At 47.1% G+C, this 16,723-nt stretch overlaps 1 protein-coding gene across 3 annotated transcripts in view; it reads left to right on the top strand.

The window, feature by feature from the left end:
* ATP2B4 (ATPase plasma membrane Ca2+ transporting 4) overlaps positions 1–16,723 on the top strand; it is a 168,829-nt gene that overhangs the window by 126,915 nt on the left and 25,191 nt on the right. For all 3 annotated transcript variants that reach the window (XM_030221070.1, XM_030221071.1, XM_030221069.1), the window contains exons 10-17: positions 4,431–4,673; positions 5,411–5,652; positions 5,767–6,001; positions 6,661–6,840; positions 8,837–8,924; positions 9,287–9,393; positions 15,587–15,778; positions 15,899–16,112. In XM_030221070.1, the coding sequence (XP_030076930.1) occupies positions 4,431–4,673; positions 5,411–5,652; positions 5,767–6,001; positions 6,661–6,840; positions 8,837–8,924; positions 9,287–9,393; positions 15,587–15,778; positions 15,899–16,112 (1,501 nt within the window). The remainder of the gene's footprint in view (positions 1–4,430; positions 4,674–5,410; positions 5,653–5,766; positions 6,002–6,660; positions 6,841–8,836; positions 8,925–9,286; positions 9,394–15,586; positions 15,779–15,898; positions 16,113–16,723) is intronic.

The raw sequence follows: 16,723 nt of genomic DNA on the forward strand, positions 1-16,723 counted from the left end.
TCAGTCTTACAGCTTCCAGCACAAGCAGGTACTTGCAGAGGAACTCTCCGCCCTTCTCAGCGCCAATGCGATCGAGCCCGTGCCATCCGGGCAGGAAGGGCTGGGATTCTATTCCAGGTACTTTCTTGTGGAAAAGAAAACAGGGGGGATGCGTCCTAGACCTAAGGGCCCTGAACAACTATCTCGTAAAAGAAAAGTTCAGGATGCTTTCCCTGGGCACCCTCCTCCCCATGATTCAGCAAAACGATTGGCTATGCTCTCTGGACTTGAAGGATGCCTACACTCACATCCCGATACTGCCAGCTCACAGACAGTATCTGCGATTTCAGCTGGGCACACGCCACTTCCAGTACTGTGTGCTACCCTTTGGGCTCGCCTCTGCGCCCAGGGTGTTCACAAAGTGCCTGGCTGTGGTAGCAGCGGCACTTCGCAGGCTGGGGGTGCATGTGTTCCCATATCTCGACGATTGGCTGGTGAAGAACACATCCGAGGCAGGAGCCCTGCAGTCCATGCAGATGACTATTCGCCTCCTGGAGCTACTGGGGTTTGTGATAAATTACCCAAAGTCCCATCTTCTCCCCGTGCAGAAACTCGAATTCATAGGAGCTCTGCTGGATTCCCGGACGGCTCGCGCCTATCTCCCAGAGGCGAGAGCCAACAACCTGTTGTCCCTCGTCTCGCGGGTGCGAGCGTCCCAGCAGATCACAGCTCGGCAGATGTTGAGATTGCTGGGCCACATGGCTTCCACAGTTCATGTGACTCCCATGGCCCGTCTTCACATGAGATCTGCTCAATGGACCCTAGCCTCTCAGTGGTATCAGGCTGCTGGGGGTCTAGAAGACGTGATCCACCTGTCCACGAGTTTTCTCGAATCCCTGTATTGGTGGACAATCTGGTCCAATTTGACTCTGGGACGTCCTTTCCAAATTCCTCAGCCACAAAAAGTGCTGACCACGGATGCGTCTCTCCTGGGATGGGGAGCTCATGTCGATGGGCTTCACACCCAAGGAAGCTGGTCCCTCCAGGAACGTGATCTGCAGATCAATCTTCTGGAGTTACGAGCGATCTGGAACGCTCTGAAGGCTTTCAGAGATCGGCTGTCCCACCAAATTATCCAAATTCAGACAGACAACCAGGTTGCCATGTACTATGTCAACAAGCAGGGGGGCACCGGATCTCGCCCCCTGTGTCAGGAAGCCGTCAGCATGTGGCTCTGGGCTCGCCGTCTCGGCATGGTGCTCCAAGCCACATACCTGGCAGGCGTAAACAGTCTGGCCGACAGATTGAGCAGGATCATGCAACCTCACGAATGGTCGCTCAGTTCCAAAGTAGTGCGACAGATCTTCCAGGCGTGGGGCACCCCCCTGGTGGATCTCTTCGCATCTCGAGTGAACCACAAAGTCCCTCAGTTCTGTTCCAGGCTTCAGGCCCACGGCAGGCTGGCATCGGATGCCTTCCTCCTGGACTGGGGGGAGGGTCTGCTGTATGCTTATCCTCCCATACCTCTGGTGGGGAAGACTTTGTTGAAACTCAAGCAAGACCGAGGCACCATGATTCTGATTGCTCCCTTTTGGCCGCGTCAGATCTGGTTCCCCCTTCTTCTGGAGTTGTCCTCCGAAGAACCGTGGAGATTGGAGTGTTTCCCGACCCTCATCTCACAGGACGAAGGGGCGCTTCTGCATCCCAACCTCCAGTCTCTGGCTCTCACGGCCTGGATGTTGAGGGCGTAGACTTTGCCTCTTTGGGTCTGTCAGAGGGTGTCTCCCGCATCTTGCTTGCTTCCAGGAAAGATTCCACTAAGAGGAGTTACTTCTTTCAATGGAGGAGGTTTGCCGTCTGGTGTGACAGCAAGGCCCTAGATCCTCGCTCTTGTCCTACACAGACCCTGCTTGAATACCTTCTGCACTTGTCTGAGTCTGGTCTCAAGACCAACTCTGTAAGGGTTCACCTTAGTGCAATCACTGCATACCATTACCGTGTGGAAGGTAAGCCGATCTCAGGACAGCCTTTAGTTGTTCGCTTCATGAGAGGTTTGCTTTTGTCAAAACCCCCTGTCAAGCCTCCTACAGTGTCATGGGATCTCAATGTCGTTCTCACCCAGCTGATGAAACCTCCTTTTGAGCCACTGAATTCCTGCCATCTGAAGTACTTGACCTGGAAGGTCATTTTCTTGGTGGCAGTTACTTCAGCTCGTAGAGTCAGTGAGCTTCAGGCCCTGGTAGCCCAGGCCCCTTACACCAAATTTCATCATAACAGAGTAGTCCTCCGCACTCGCCCTAAGTTTCTGCCGAAGGTTGTGTCGGAGTTCCATCTGAACCAGTCAATTGTCTTGCCAACATTTTTTCCCTGTCCTCATTCCTGCCCTGCTGAACGTCAGCTGCACACATTGGACTGCAAGAGAGCATTGGCCTTCTATCTGGAGCGGACACAGCCCCACAGACAGTCCGCCCAATTGTTTGTTTCTTTTGATCCCAACAAGAGGGGAGTGGCTGTAGGGAAACGCACCATATCCAATTGGCTAGCAGATTGCATTTCCTTCACTTACGCCCAGGCTGGGCTGGCTCTTGAGGGTCATGTCACGGCTCATAATGTTAGAGCCATGGCTGCGTCGGTAGCCCACTTGAAGTCAGCCACCATAGAGGAAATTTGCAAAGCTGTGACGTGGTCATCTGTCCACACATTCACATCTCATTACTGCCTGCAGCAGGATACCCGACGCGACAGTCGGTTCGGGCAGTCAGTTCTTCAGAACCTGTTTGGGCTTTAGGATCCAACTCCACCCCCCGAGGGCCCTGTTTGTTCTGTTCCAGGCTGCACTCTCAGTTAGTTGGTAAATTTTTTAGGTCAATCTCAGTTATGTCCTCGCCATTGCGAGGCCCAATTGACCTTGGTTGTTGTTTTGAGTGAGCCTGGGGGCTAGGGATACCCCATCAGTGAGAACAAGCAGCCTGCTTGTCCTCGGAGAAAGCGAATGCTACATACCTGTAGAAGGTATTCTCCGAGGACAGCAGGCTGATTGTTCTCACAAACCCGCCCGCCTCCCCTTTGGAGTTGTGTCTTCCCTTGAAGTGTATTGTCTTGCTACATACTGGACTGGCCGGCTCGAGCCGGTTTCGGGCGGGAAGACGGCCGCGCATGCGCGGTGCGCGCGGGCGCGCGAGGACTAGCAAAGGACTTTGCTAGGAAGATTCCGATTGGAGGGGCTGCCGAGGACGTCACCCATCAGTGAGAACAATCAGCCTGTTGTCCTCGGAGAATACCTTCTACAGGTATGTAGCATTCGCTTAATTGATGAAAGCAACTGGAAGTTGAACAAAATGGGTAACAGAAAAGTAAATGCAGATAGAGCTGTAAAACCAGGAACATAAATTAATTAGAAACTTTAAAAAATAATAAGTAATCTGAACAAATGCATCAACTATTGCTAACGGATACTGGAAATCAAAAAGTATACAAAACATTATAGAATCCAATTTAGCAAACGTTCGGAAAAGTAAACCTCAATTCTGTGTGAACAGCCACCAACAAATGGATGCATCTTCTGTAAGGTGTAATGAAACTTCTAGCTTCCTTTTTGAAGGAATTTACTCAAGACGGTGTACAGTAAGAATAGATCAAGCATGAGCAAAATTAAAGAAAAGCCTGAAATAAGTCAAAAGAATAATGCAACTTAACATAGCGTGATAAATGTACGTGCATAATTTCAAATACATCAAAATACCGTAGTGCATAAGTTTTGGCCTATATGGCCTGCATCGGGAGTTTAAAAATCAGAACATGTAAAATACATATCTTAAAAAATAAAATGAAGCAGTAAAAAAAACTCATGAATAAATGCAGTCAAAGTATTGTGATGTATGTGAGATTGATACTAAGGAACAAAGAATTAATTAAAAACTTAAATAATAAATTATGAGGTGACAGATCTGGTTTTATAGGTCTATTTGCATTTAGTTTTGTGTTACCCATTTTGTCTAACTTTCAGTTGCTTTGATTGATTGCTATGACTAGCTGTGTATGTAACTCTATTTTGCATTTCTATTGTGTTTATCCAGATTTTTACTTTCATTTTTATTTATTCATATGAGTTTTTTTAACTGTTGTTTTATTTATTTATAATGTATGTATTTTATATGTTCTCATTTTTAGACTCCCGATGTAGGCCATATAGGCCGAAACACGACTCGTTTGAATAAACTTTTGCTCCTGTGAATATCATCTAGTCTCCATTCCTGTGTCACCTTCGTTGTGTTTGGTGTGTTTTTCAGATGTTACAGCCTCTTATGATTTTGGGGTGCTTTTTATTTTATGCTACTTAATGTGATTTTCATATGTTGGCCAGGGTGATCCTTCTGTATTGTCATCTGTTAGGAATTTTTAAGCAGTTGGATGGGGAGATTCTGGTTTTCACTTGTTGGTGTCTTGAACAGAAAATGATGAAGGATAATAATCTGGTGAGACATCTGGATGCCTGCGAAACGATGGGCAATGCTACAGCCATCTGTTCGGACAAGACGGGCACCTTAACCATGAATCGCATGACAGTGGTGCAGGCCTATGTTGGGGACACTCATTACCGCCAGATCCCAGACCCGGAAGCTATCTTGCCCAAAACCTTGGAGCTGATTGTGAACAGCATCAGCATTAACTCTGCCTACACGTCCAAGATCCTGGTGAGCTCTGGCCTCTCTTACTGCTGGTGCTGTAGCTGGGATTGGTGGGGGACTGCTGCTCTGACATATGATACTCTTGGGAGCAGGAGGGGGCTTGGGGGGGGGGGGAGGTGGATCTGCTTCTCTGGTGACTGATGTCCTTGGAAAGGGGGCTGCCACCTCCTAACTGCTGATTCCTCTGGGGAATGCAGGGGAGGTGGTTGTGTCAGTGGGGTGGGGTGGGGGCAGGGGCTCTCTTTTGCCCATGCAGAGGGCAGTACTGTATAGGAGCCCCTATGTTGAGTCTGTTCTGTGGAGGAAAGTAGATACCTAGCATATAGATTACTAGTAGAAGAGGGATGTGCTCATATGCGTTTATCGGAGATGTGTTTACACACACAATTATGAGTCCCGCCCAGACTCGACCCATGTTTGATCTTACAGAAGAGTATGTAGCTGTATTTTTATCATTTACAGTCACAAGTACCTGTCGGCATCCTGCTCATTTGCCACATAAATGTTAGCACCTTCTGGATAGAATTATACCTATAATCTCCATTCTACTGACCCTGAGGTAAATTAGACACTTTGAGGTAAAGCTTCAGTCAAGAAGCAGATGAGCTTGAAGGTGCCAAACTACCAATGAGCCTGTGACAGGAAGATAGCTGGGGCAGTGCAGGTAGGGGGGGTCGTAAGTGTGACTGGGGGATTCTGTTCCCCTCCATACTTTTCAGTCTTGTGTGTCTTGTTTTTCTCAGCCCCCAGAGAAGGAAGGTGGTCTCCCACGGCAGGTGGGGAACAAGACGGAGTGTGCGCTACTGGGCTTCGTTCTGGACTTGAAACAGGATTACCAGGCTGTGCGCAGTGAGGTTCCTGAGGAGAAGTTCTACAAGGTTTACACGTTCAATTCCAGCCGCAAATCTATGAGCACTGTGCTGAGGAACACGGATGGAAACTTCCGCATGCACAGCAAGGGAGCATCGGAGATCATATTACGGAAGTATGCCACTTACTGGCCCCCTCTCTTCTGCTCTGCTCTTTCACCCCTTCCCTTCCCCCTCCCCCCCGCATTCCCTCCTTCCCACTGGTGATGTCTGGATTCTTCTCCCCTCAGGTGTACAAAGATAATAGATAAAAATGGAGAGGCCCGTGCCTTTAAAGTCAAGGACCGGGATGAGATGGTGAAGAAAGTGATAGAGCCGATGGCTTGTGAGGGACTCCGGACCATCTGCCTAGCGTACCGAGACTTCCCGTCTGGTACAGAACCGGACTGGGACATCGAAAATGAGATTCTCTCGGACCTGACCTGCATGGCTGTGGTGGGGATCGAAGATCCTGTGCGACCCGAGGTAAATTCCTCTGAGTCACTCACAGAACTTAATGACAGAAGAGGTGATAGACATCCTCCCAGAAGCACTCAGCAGAGATTATAAGAAAAAGTTGTGAGGGCAAAAAAGATAAACACAATGAAATTCCACCAGTGGGAGTTTGATCATGTCCCCTCTTCCACTCGTGCACTAGATGTGCTTCTCCTCTCACACTCTGCGCTTGAGGTTTGATCGCGCTCCCTGTCTCTCATGTGCGCTAGATGTGCTCCTACTGTGCTCTGAGAGTTTGATCACAGTCCTCCTCTCACGTGTGCTAGATATGCTCCTCTGTGCTGAGTTTGATCACACTCCTTCTCTCACTTGTGCGCTAGATGTGCTTCTCTGTGCTGTGAGTTTGATCACACTTCCTCTCTCACGTGCGCTAGATTTGCTCCTACTGTGCTCTGTGAGTTTGATCACAGTCCTCCTCTCATGTGCACTAGATGTGCTGCTCCTACTGTTCACTGGATTTGTTCCTCCTCTGCTCTGCGAGTTTGATCACATTACTTCTCTCGTGCGCTACATGTGCTTCTGCTTTGTGCTCTGAGTTTGATCTCTCACACGTGCGCTAGATGTGTTGCTCCTCTGCGCTGCGAGTTTAATCACACCCCTGTCTCACTTGCCTCTCTCGGTCTCTTCAGGTGCCCGAAGCCATCCAGAAGTGTCAGCGTGCTGGCATTACTGTTCGAATGGTGACAGGAGATAATATTAACACAGCCCGTGCCATTGCCACAAAATGTGGCATTATGCAGCCAGGAGAGGACTTTTTGTGCCTGGAGGGGAAGGAGTTCAATCGCTTGATCCGGAACGAAAAGGGAGAGGTATGAAAAGGGAGATTACTGGAGGCCCAACCTTTCTGCTTCCTACAAATAAAAGCTGAGTGGCAATATGTGTTTCTCCCATCCAGTGGTGTGCTGGAGCCGGCTCGCACAAGCTGGTTGTTAAATTTTTAAAGCTCTTGCGAGCCGGTTGTTCTGGCAGGCGAGCCAGCTCCCTGGGACGGTGCAACCCGGCAGTAAGTGAGGTAAACATGGCAGGAGGGCGCCAGAAGCCAAGGATGTTGGGGGGAGAAGAGGGCGAGCAGGTGGACATTGGAGCGGGAGGGCAGGGGAGAGAGGAGCATTGAAGCCATCGATGGATGGGAAGGCAGGGCCCAGGGAGAGAGGAGAAATTGCTGGACATGGAGGGGAGGGCAGGGGAGAGAGGACAGCTGCTGGATATGGATGGATGGAGGGAGCAGGGGAGAGAGGAGAATCGCTGGGTATGGATGGCTGGATGGGGGGCAGGGGAGAAGAGAATCGCTGGGTATGGATGGCTGGAGGGGGGGCGGGGAGAGAAGAGAATCGCTGGGTATGGATGGCTGGATGGGGGGCAGAGGAGAGAAGAGAATTGCTGGGGATGGATGGATGGATGGAGGGCAGGGGAGAGGACAGTTACTGGACATGGGTGAATGGAGGGGAGGGCAGGCGAGAGGAAAGTTGATGGACATAGGTGGATGGAAGGGAGGGGAGAGTTGCTGGACATGGGTAGATGGAGGAGAGGGCAGGGGAGAGAGGAGGGTTGCTGTACATGGATGGATGGAGGGGAGGGCAGGGGAGAGAGGAGAGTTTCAGGACATGGATGGAGGGGAGGGCTGGAGAAATTCTGGACATGGATGGCGGGGAGGGAAGACAGGAAGGAGATGCACATGGATGGAGGGGAAGGGAGAGAGAGAAGAAATGCTGGACATCGATGGAGGGGAGGAAAGAGAGGAAGTGAGGTGAACATGAATGGAGGGGAGAAAGGAGAAATGCTGGACATGGATGGAGGAGAGGTAAGAGAGAGAGAAGAAATGCTGGACATGGAGGGAAGAGAGAGGAAGGAGATGAGATGAGGGAAAAGGAAGAGAGGAGAAAAACTGCACATGGATGGAGAAAATAGGAAGAAGCTGGATCCACTGGACAGTCAAGTCTGCGGAGGACCAGAAGTGAAGAAGAAAGGAGGAAAGAAATAAATGGAAAGGAAGCCCTGGAAACGGAGTCAAGGAAACAGATAGAGAGCAGCAGAATCAGATACTGGGCCAGCAAAGGTAGAAAAAAATTATTTTCATTTTAGTGTTTGGAATATGTCCACTTTGAGAATTTACATCTGCTATCATATTTTGCAGTGTATAGCAACGTGTTTCTTTCTGTTTTTCTGGTATTGTGCTTCTTAGGATTTCAGGTTAATTTTTGAAGAATTTGAATAGGGGCTATCTCTGTTCTGCATGTATGACTGCAAGGCCAAGTGTCTGAATAGGGATCTATTTGTTAGGTTCTGAGATTTTGATAACACATTGTTTTTCAGAGTTGGCAAGACTGTCTGTTCTCCTAATTCCTGGTCTGTATGCTAATTTGGTTTGTGTCATTTTGGGTTTACTGCAGAGATTTTGTTTTCCCTGGTAAAGGGCTTCTGAAACAGACATCATGCTATGAGAATCAGGTTCTCAACGTTAAAAGTTTATATTTATTTACTTATTTATGGCATTTTATCCCACATTAAACATGAATCAGATTGGAACCTGGGAGTATTTAATTATTTTTTTTTTCCTGGAGAGAGTAATGCATTGGCGCCCCCCCCCCCCCCCCCCGCTCACCCCCCTGGCTATAACCAGCTTTGCAATTTGAGGGGGGGCGCAGAGGTGGACCGGGGGGAGAGCCTTTTGTTAAACATTTACCAGCACACCACTGCTCCCATCCCTCCTCCATTGCTTCTTCGTTTTCTCCTCCTCCTCATTGTGTGTGTTCCTCCCCCCTCTTCTCCTCATCTCTCTCTTTTTCTTCCTGGCTTGTGCTGCAGGTGGAACAGGAGCAGTTGGATAAGATTTGGCCCAGGCTTCGGGTGCTGGCTCGCTCGTCCCCCACAGATAAGCACACACTGGTAAAAGGTAAGGAGAGCACTTACACTTTTTCACAGCCTGTAAGGCCCCTGCAGAAAAGCCAGGGGTACCAGAAGCTTGTGTGGAGTCAGCACTGAGAGGGAACGTTTTTTCATAGCTAGAAATGGTTCTTCTGTGGCTCTCCAAGTGGCTATTCATTCCCCACAACCTAGACCTAATGGGCTTACAATCTAAGCAGTGTATTGTACCTCGGGCTATGGAAGGCTAAGTGACTGACTTGCCCAGGGTCACACGGAGCTACAGAGGGAATCGAACCCGGTCCCCCAGGTCTGCAACCTGCTGCACTAATCATTAGGCCACATTCTGACATGTCTGTTGCTGCTGTCACAGTAACTCGCTCTCTGTTTCAGGGATCATTGACAGCACAGTCACGGAACAGCGGCAGGTAGTGGCTGTGACTGGAGACGGAACCAACGATGGCCCAGCATTGAAGAAAGCTGATGTGGGATTTGCTATGGTACGAATCATCTCTGCACTGAAGGCCAAGAGCCCTTGTGGGGGATGGGGGGGGGGGGGGATGGAGTTTAAAAAAACAGACAAACAAAAATACCAAGCATAAAAACATAAGAGTAGCCATACTGAGTCAGACTAATGGTCCATCTAGCTCAGTATCCTGTTTCAACAGTGGCCAGGCCACGAGTACTTTGCAGAAACCCAAATTGTGGTTTCCCCCATGTCCACTTCAATAACAGACTGTAGACTTTTCCTACAGGAACTTGTCCAAACCTTTTTTTTAAACCCAGATATGCTAATCGCCATTACCACATCTTCTGGCAATGAGTTCCAGAGCTTTAACTGTTCCTTGAGTGAAAAATTATTTCCTCTCATTAGTTTTATAAGTATTTTCATGCATTTTCATTGAGTGTCCCCTGGTCTTTGTACTTTTGGAACAAGTAAAAAAATCAATTTACTTCTACTCATTCCACACCACTCAGGATTTTGTAGACCTCAATCATATTTCCCCTCATCCGTCTGATTTCCAAGTTGAAGAGCCCTAACCTCTTTAGCCTTTCCTCATACGAAAGGAGTTCCATCCCCTTTATCATTTTGGTCGCTCTTCTTTCAACCTTTTGTAATTCCAATATATCTTTTTTGAGATACAGTGACCAGAAGTGAACGCAGTACTGAAGGTGAGGTCGCACCATGGAGCGATACATAGGTATTATAGTATTTTCGGTCTTATTTTGCATTCCTCTCCTAATAATACCTAGCATCCTGTTTGCGTTTTTGGCCAACACCACACATTGAGCAGAAGATTTCAGCGTATTATCTACAATGACACCTAGATCTTTTTCTTGGGTGCACCCTAGCATCAGGTAACTATGATTCAAATTATTCTTTTCAGTGTGCATCACCTTTCATTTGTCCACATTAAATTTCATCTGCCATTTGGATGCCCAGTTTTCTAATTTTCTAAGGTCTTCCTGAATAGTTTTGTGTCATCTGCAAATTTAATCGCCTCTCTTGTCATTCTGATTTCCATACCATTTATAAATATGTTAAATAGCACCGGTCCCACTACTGATCCCTCCGGCACTCTACTGTTCACCCTCCTCCATTGAGAGAAATGACTATTTAACTCTACCCTCTGTTTTCTGTCCAATAACCAATTCCTAATCCACACCAGAGCATTGCCTCCTATCCCATGACTCTTTAATTTTCTCAGGAGTCTCTCATGAGGAACTTTATCAAAAGCTTTCTGAAAATGTAGATACACTACATCAACTGGATCACCTTTATCCAGATATTTATTCACGCCTTCAAAGAAACGAAGCAAATTGGTGAGGCAAGACTTCCCTTGGATGAGCCCATGCAGACTGTGTCCCATCAAACCATGTCTGTGTGTTTGCAGGGCTCGGAGGGATGATAGAATAACACCTTTATTATATCAACTTCATTGGCTTCCGATTGAAGCAAGAGTCAAATTTAAAGTACTCGCTCTGACTCACAAGGCTTTTCATTCATTTACCCCTAGCTACCTATCAAATTTGACGATTCCCTACACTGCTATGCGGACACTTAGATCATTAACAGATAATAGGTTAGTCATTCCTCCGCTTGCTAAGGCTCGATGGGAATCTACGCGGGATCGGCTTTTTTTTTCTGTCTCCCTCTCTCTGGAATGGGCTTCTACTACTACTACTATTAAACATTTCTATAGCGCTACTAGACTTACGCAGCGCTTACAAATTAACATGAAAAGACAGTCCCTGCTCAACAGAGCTTATAATCTAAATTGGACAGATGAACAGACAGCTAGGGGTGGGGAAATTGCAGTGGTAGGGGTGATAAGTGGGGGTGTTGAGTAAGAGAGTCATGGTTAGGAGTCGAAAACAGTAGCAAAGAGGTGGGCTTTAAGCCTAGACTTGAAGACAGCCAGAGACTGAGCCTGACGTACTGGCTCAGGGAATGTATTCTAGGCATAGGGAGCAGCGAGATAGAAGGAACGGAGCCGGGAGTTAGCAGTGGGGGAGAAGGGGGACGACAGGAGACATTTACCCAGCGAACGGAGTTCACGGGGAGGAGTGTAGGGAGAGATAAGAGCGGAAAGGTACTGAGGAGCTGCGGAGTGGATGCACTTGTAGGTCAAAAGCAGAAGTTTGAACCGTATGCGGAAGCGGATAGGGAGCCAGTGAAGCGACTTGAGGAGAGGGCTAACGTGAGTATAGTGACTCTGGCGGAATATAAGACGCGCAGCAGAGTTTTGGACAGATTGAAGAGGAGATAGATGGCTGAGCGGGAGACCAGCGAGAAGCAAATTGCAGTAGTCTAGGCAAGAGGTGATAAGGGTGTGGGTAAGGGCCCTGGCAGCGTCCTCGGAGAGGAAAGGGCGAATTTTGTTAATATAGAGAAAGAAAGAGATTAGAGAAATCCTATGTTCACTTTTGAAAACTTTTTTCTTTACAAATTGTATTGAACAGAACTTATGATAAGTAGAGAAGGCTTAACTGTACTAAATCTGTAGATCTTACTAGTTATGTCCTTCTCTGTCATTTTGGGTTGCTGTTCTTTTCTGTCAATGACTGGAGTTCTTATTTATTTGTATGTATGAGTTGTACTTTTTAAATGTAAACCGTTCTGTTTTGCAGTCGCAATAAGAAACGGTATATAAAATGAATAAATAAATAAAATAATAGTTTCCACTATTTTTCCCGGTACTGTCCGTAATTTCCCAGATAATCCCTGGAACCCTTTTAAAAAATCGGCATCACATTGGCCACCGTCCATATTCAGGTACTATGGATGATTTTAATGACAGGTTACATATTACTAACAGCAGATCAGCAATGTCATGCTTGAGTTCTTTTGAGTACCCTTGGATGTATGCCGTCTGGTCCAAGTGATTTACTACTCTTTAATTTGTCGATTTGGCTTAGTGCATCTTCCAGGTTCACCGAGATTCTTTCAGTTCCTCTGCATCATCAACCTTGAAAACCATTTCCGGTATAAGCAGGTGTCTTACATTTTCTTCCGTCACCTGCCCTTCAATATCCTGCAAATGGGGAAACCTAAAAAAAAAAAAAAAGCTCCCTTTTTATTTGTGGTCTGTGTAAAATATTTGTAGAGTAGGAACTCCCTGTATGAGGGACTGTAGGAGATGTTCTGATGCTATTTTGTTATTTTTCAGCCTGTTAAAATCACCCGACCCAAGGTTTTTTTTTCCCCTTCTGTATTTATTGGGATTTATTATGAAGAGATTCACCCAAGGCAGTATACAGTAGGTACAGTTTAACATCAAACTTAAAATGTTGTTAACAGCATAACAATGGTAAAATGAATAAGTATAAATACAATGAAAGAGGAAAACTTGAAACAGAAATTGAAACCTATGGACCACCATGAAACAGGATGAAAAATATATACATTTAGCAGCTCTGAAATTCAGATAACAGGTATAATACAATGTAAGCATAATAATGATGGAATATCTAATAAGCACACAATTAGAACATTCAAATAACATTGCTGTGATTCTAATGTTTTTCTACAATGCCATATAGCTGAGGGTCCAAGTGCAGATATATAGATGGGGACAAGATGTATGGTACAGATTCAGTTGGGATAAATAAATGGGTGGTTAAACTAAAGACAAGTTCTTTGTACAGTTAATCAAGATGTAAGGAACATGTTGGTCATACACTGGGAAACAAAGAAACAGTAGTACCCGTCTTGACACGTGGTCTTTGCTCCAGTCTCTTCCTTTAGCCTGAAATATCTGTGTACAGCTCAGTAGCAAATATATCAGATAATCTTAGTTAATTGGACTTGTTACCCTTGATCTGTACCACTGAACTTAATTTTATGAACGACCCTCCTGCTCCTCATTCCGAGTACCCACTTTCCATGCTACGCTGCCCCTTAATAGTAAAGCCACATTTTCCAGGAGGAGGGCTGGTTCTCTTTTCACCGTGCAGTATGGCAGTACATCACACAGATCTGTCTTAATTTGTTTCCTCATCCACTGAGGTTCTGTACTTCATCACTTGGTGGCCACCAGCAGCCTATTTGACATATCCTAATGTGATAAACTTATCAGTGGCCCCCTCCACTTCATATACTATCATATTAAATAGCGCTACTTCCAATGGGGGGGGGGGGGGGATTACACTCTGTATTCGACCACTACAAAAACTTGTCTCCTGCTCCCAGAAGGGGTTAATTAATTAATTAATACATCCACTACATATGGGCATAGGTGCCTTTTTTGAGGACCTCCTCCCCTGGTTTTATGCTGCCCAGTTGAGCACTAAAATAGCATTCCACCTGGTGGAAAATGAGAGTAGGCTCTATCCGAGTGGAGACCTTTTCCCTGATCTCATTCCCATGTCTCCATATACCAGGCCTTATCCCTCCCTTGCTTGCTCAACATCTTACACCTTTTGGGTATTATCCCTGTAACCCATCGCATGTGCATCAAAACCTCAAAAAGATTAGAGACAAATTTGGATGGGCTGGAGTGGAGCTTTGAAGACATCTTCAGACGTTGGAGAAAAAGGACAGTGCTGGGTAGACTTCTACAGTCCATGTCCTGAAAATGGCAAGGACAAATCGAGATCAGGTCAAAATATGAAGTAACACATTGTACCTTTATGCTATGAGTTTATCTTGTTGGGCAGACTGGATGGACTGTACAAGTCTTTATCTGTCATCTATGATGTTGTTATGTGTTATAGATACTCAGATGGATGTTAGAGTCTCATCTCTAACGTTTCACTTGTGTGTACAGGAAAACGTATCCTGGACGTAAACTGTGCGTAGCCTGCGATTTCCCAATCTTTTATCTGGCCCGCTCTTAAAAAAAACAAACCTTCCCCGCATATATTGGGCCATTTTCCTCCTATCCCGGGCGTGAATTTGCTATTAACTCTCAACAGATATACTGTGCAAACAGTTTACCTTTGAAAAGTTACCTTCTTTTGTTCCCCCAAATCTACATAGTTGAGAACATGAACAAGTTACATTTCCAGCTCTTCTAATCCACTCCACCAGGCAGCCTCACCAGATAGTTTAGGGGAATCGGATGTAGGTCCTCTGCTCTAGTGCCACTGATCTCTTATTTGGCTAGTTCTGCTAATCCAAGAGGGGCTCGTATTTGAGCCCCCTTGTTGGGGCCACCAGTCCTGCATTCTTTTTCTTCCAGTACAGCTCTCTGTGCTACCCTTGGTGATCTTTGCTTCCAAATTGGAACACACAGTCCAGGATAGCAGTGGTAAGGTGGCAAAGAGAGATTGGGGCACACAGTCGTGTTCAACTGCCCCCATCCATTCTCCCTGGCCAGGATAAATTAAGCCTTTCCCATCTTCCTACCCCTCTGGTGACCAGCTCCATTAAGGGCTTGAAGCTCAGTCTGTAGAGTTGAGATCTATAAACAGCTAGGTGGAGCCCTAAATACGTCATCAAATGTATCCATCTAAAGGGAAATGGCCTGACTTGACCTCTCGGCCCAGACATTCAGTATTTCACATTTCGCCGTACTGGCCTTAAACCCTGACGGCTTCCCTTGACAGGTTAGCAACTCCCCTGTCAGGGCCTCTGAAGTTATCTCAGGCTCCGTTAATGTCAGTAGAGTATCATCGGCAAACAGCTCAATTCTGTGTTCCTTTGACCTCTGTCAGTTCATTCTATGCCAGGGGCACCATGACCAAAGCGAATAACTAGGGGAATAAGGGACATCCCTGTCAGGTGCACCTATGCAATTGAAATGACTGAGAATACCCACCTCATTAATTTTAATGCAAGCTGGGGACTTATGGTGTACAACTTGAAATCACTAAACTGTGGTCCGTTGCCCACTCCCACAGTACCAACCTTGACTGCCTGGTGTGCTGTCGTACCCTTAGCACATAGTAAATCAGTTCTAGAGTAGCTGCGACTGTGGGAGTGAAAGAAGGAACTCATGTCTTCTCCACATTTCTCACTTCCTTGCCAGGGCTTTCCACTGAAGGCAGTGCAGATGCTCTGGGTGAATCTCATCATGGACACCTTTGCATCCCTGGCGCTGGCTACAGAGCCACCCACTGAGTGATTGCTTAGAGATCGCAAATTCTTCCAGAAGGACCAAATAGTTAGTGTCACTGCGAAAGGGTTGGGCAGAGGGTGGGTGGGAGCAGGTGTGGCTGCTGTTGTAACGTATCTGTTGTCTTCTACAGGGAATCGCTGGTACAGATGTGGCAAAGGAGGCGTCGGATATTATCCTGACAGATGATAATTTCACCAGCATTGTGAAAGCTGTGATGTGGGGGCGTAATGTGTATGACAGCATCTCTAAGTTCCTGCAATTCCAGCTTACGGTTAATGTGGTGGCTGTGATCGTAGCGTTTACTGGGGCCTGCATCACTCAGGTATTCTGCCCTCTCCCCACCCCTCCCCCTTGTGTCTCTCGGGCACACATGAGGACTTGGTAAATTGTTTAAAGAGTGAAAGAAGGAACTCATCTCTTCTCCACATTTCTCACTTGCCAGGACTCTCCACTGAAGGCAGTGCAGATGCTCTGGGTCAATCTCATCATGGACACCTTTGCATCCCTGGCGCTGGCTACAGAACCACCCACTGAGTCATTGCTTCTGCGCAGGCCCTATGGACGGAACAAACCCCTCATCTCACGTACCATGATGAAAAACATCCTGGGACACGCAGTTTACCAGCTCACCATCATCTTCACTCTGCTGTTTGCAGGTCAGTCCCATCATCCCTTTACACCACCACCTGCCGTTCCCAACCTTCCCTGCTCAGTAAAGCCTCTTCTCTCACTCACTGCCACCCTCTCTGTGCCTTCCCATCTCTCCTCATCCACTGCCACCTCCTGTGCCATCTCTCCTCGTCCACTGGCACCTCCTCTCTGTGCCATCGCTCCTCATCCACTGCCACCTCCTCTCTGTGCCATCTCTCCTCGTCCACTGCCACCCCCTGTGCCCCCAATCTCTCCTTGTCCAGTGCCACCCTACTCTGTACCGTCTCATTTCTCTTTGCCCATTGCCACCCCGTATACCCACCTATCTCTCCATCCACTACCACCCCACTCTGCGCCCTCCCATCTTTCCTTGTCCACTGCCAACCCACCTCTGCACCTTTCCTCACTCATCATTGCCACCCCACTCTACGCCCTCTCATCTCTCCTCATCTATTGCCGCCCCACTCTGCGCCCTCCCATCTCTCCCTTTTCACTAGAGCCTCTTATCCTTGCTACTGCCGCATCCTGTGCTATATTGACTCTTCCGTTCTCCTGATGCTTGCTAAAGATCTGTGCTGCTGTGTGAACTGTCTCTGGAGGTGTTTCCATTTTCTTT

Source organism: Microcaecilia unicolor, chromosome 12 (assembly GCF_901765095.1).
Source record: "Microcaecilia unicolor chromosome 12, aMicUni1.1, whole genome shotgun sequence".
In the NCBI taxonomy this organism is placed as follows: domain Eukaryota; kingdom Metazoa; phylum Chordata; class Amphibia; order Gymnophiona; family Siphonopidae; genus Microcaecilia; species Microcaecilia unicolor.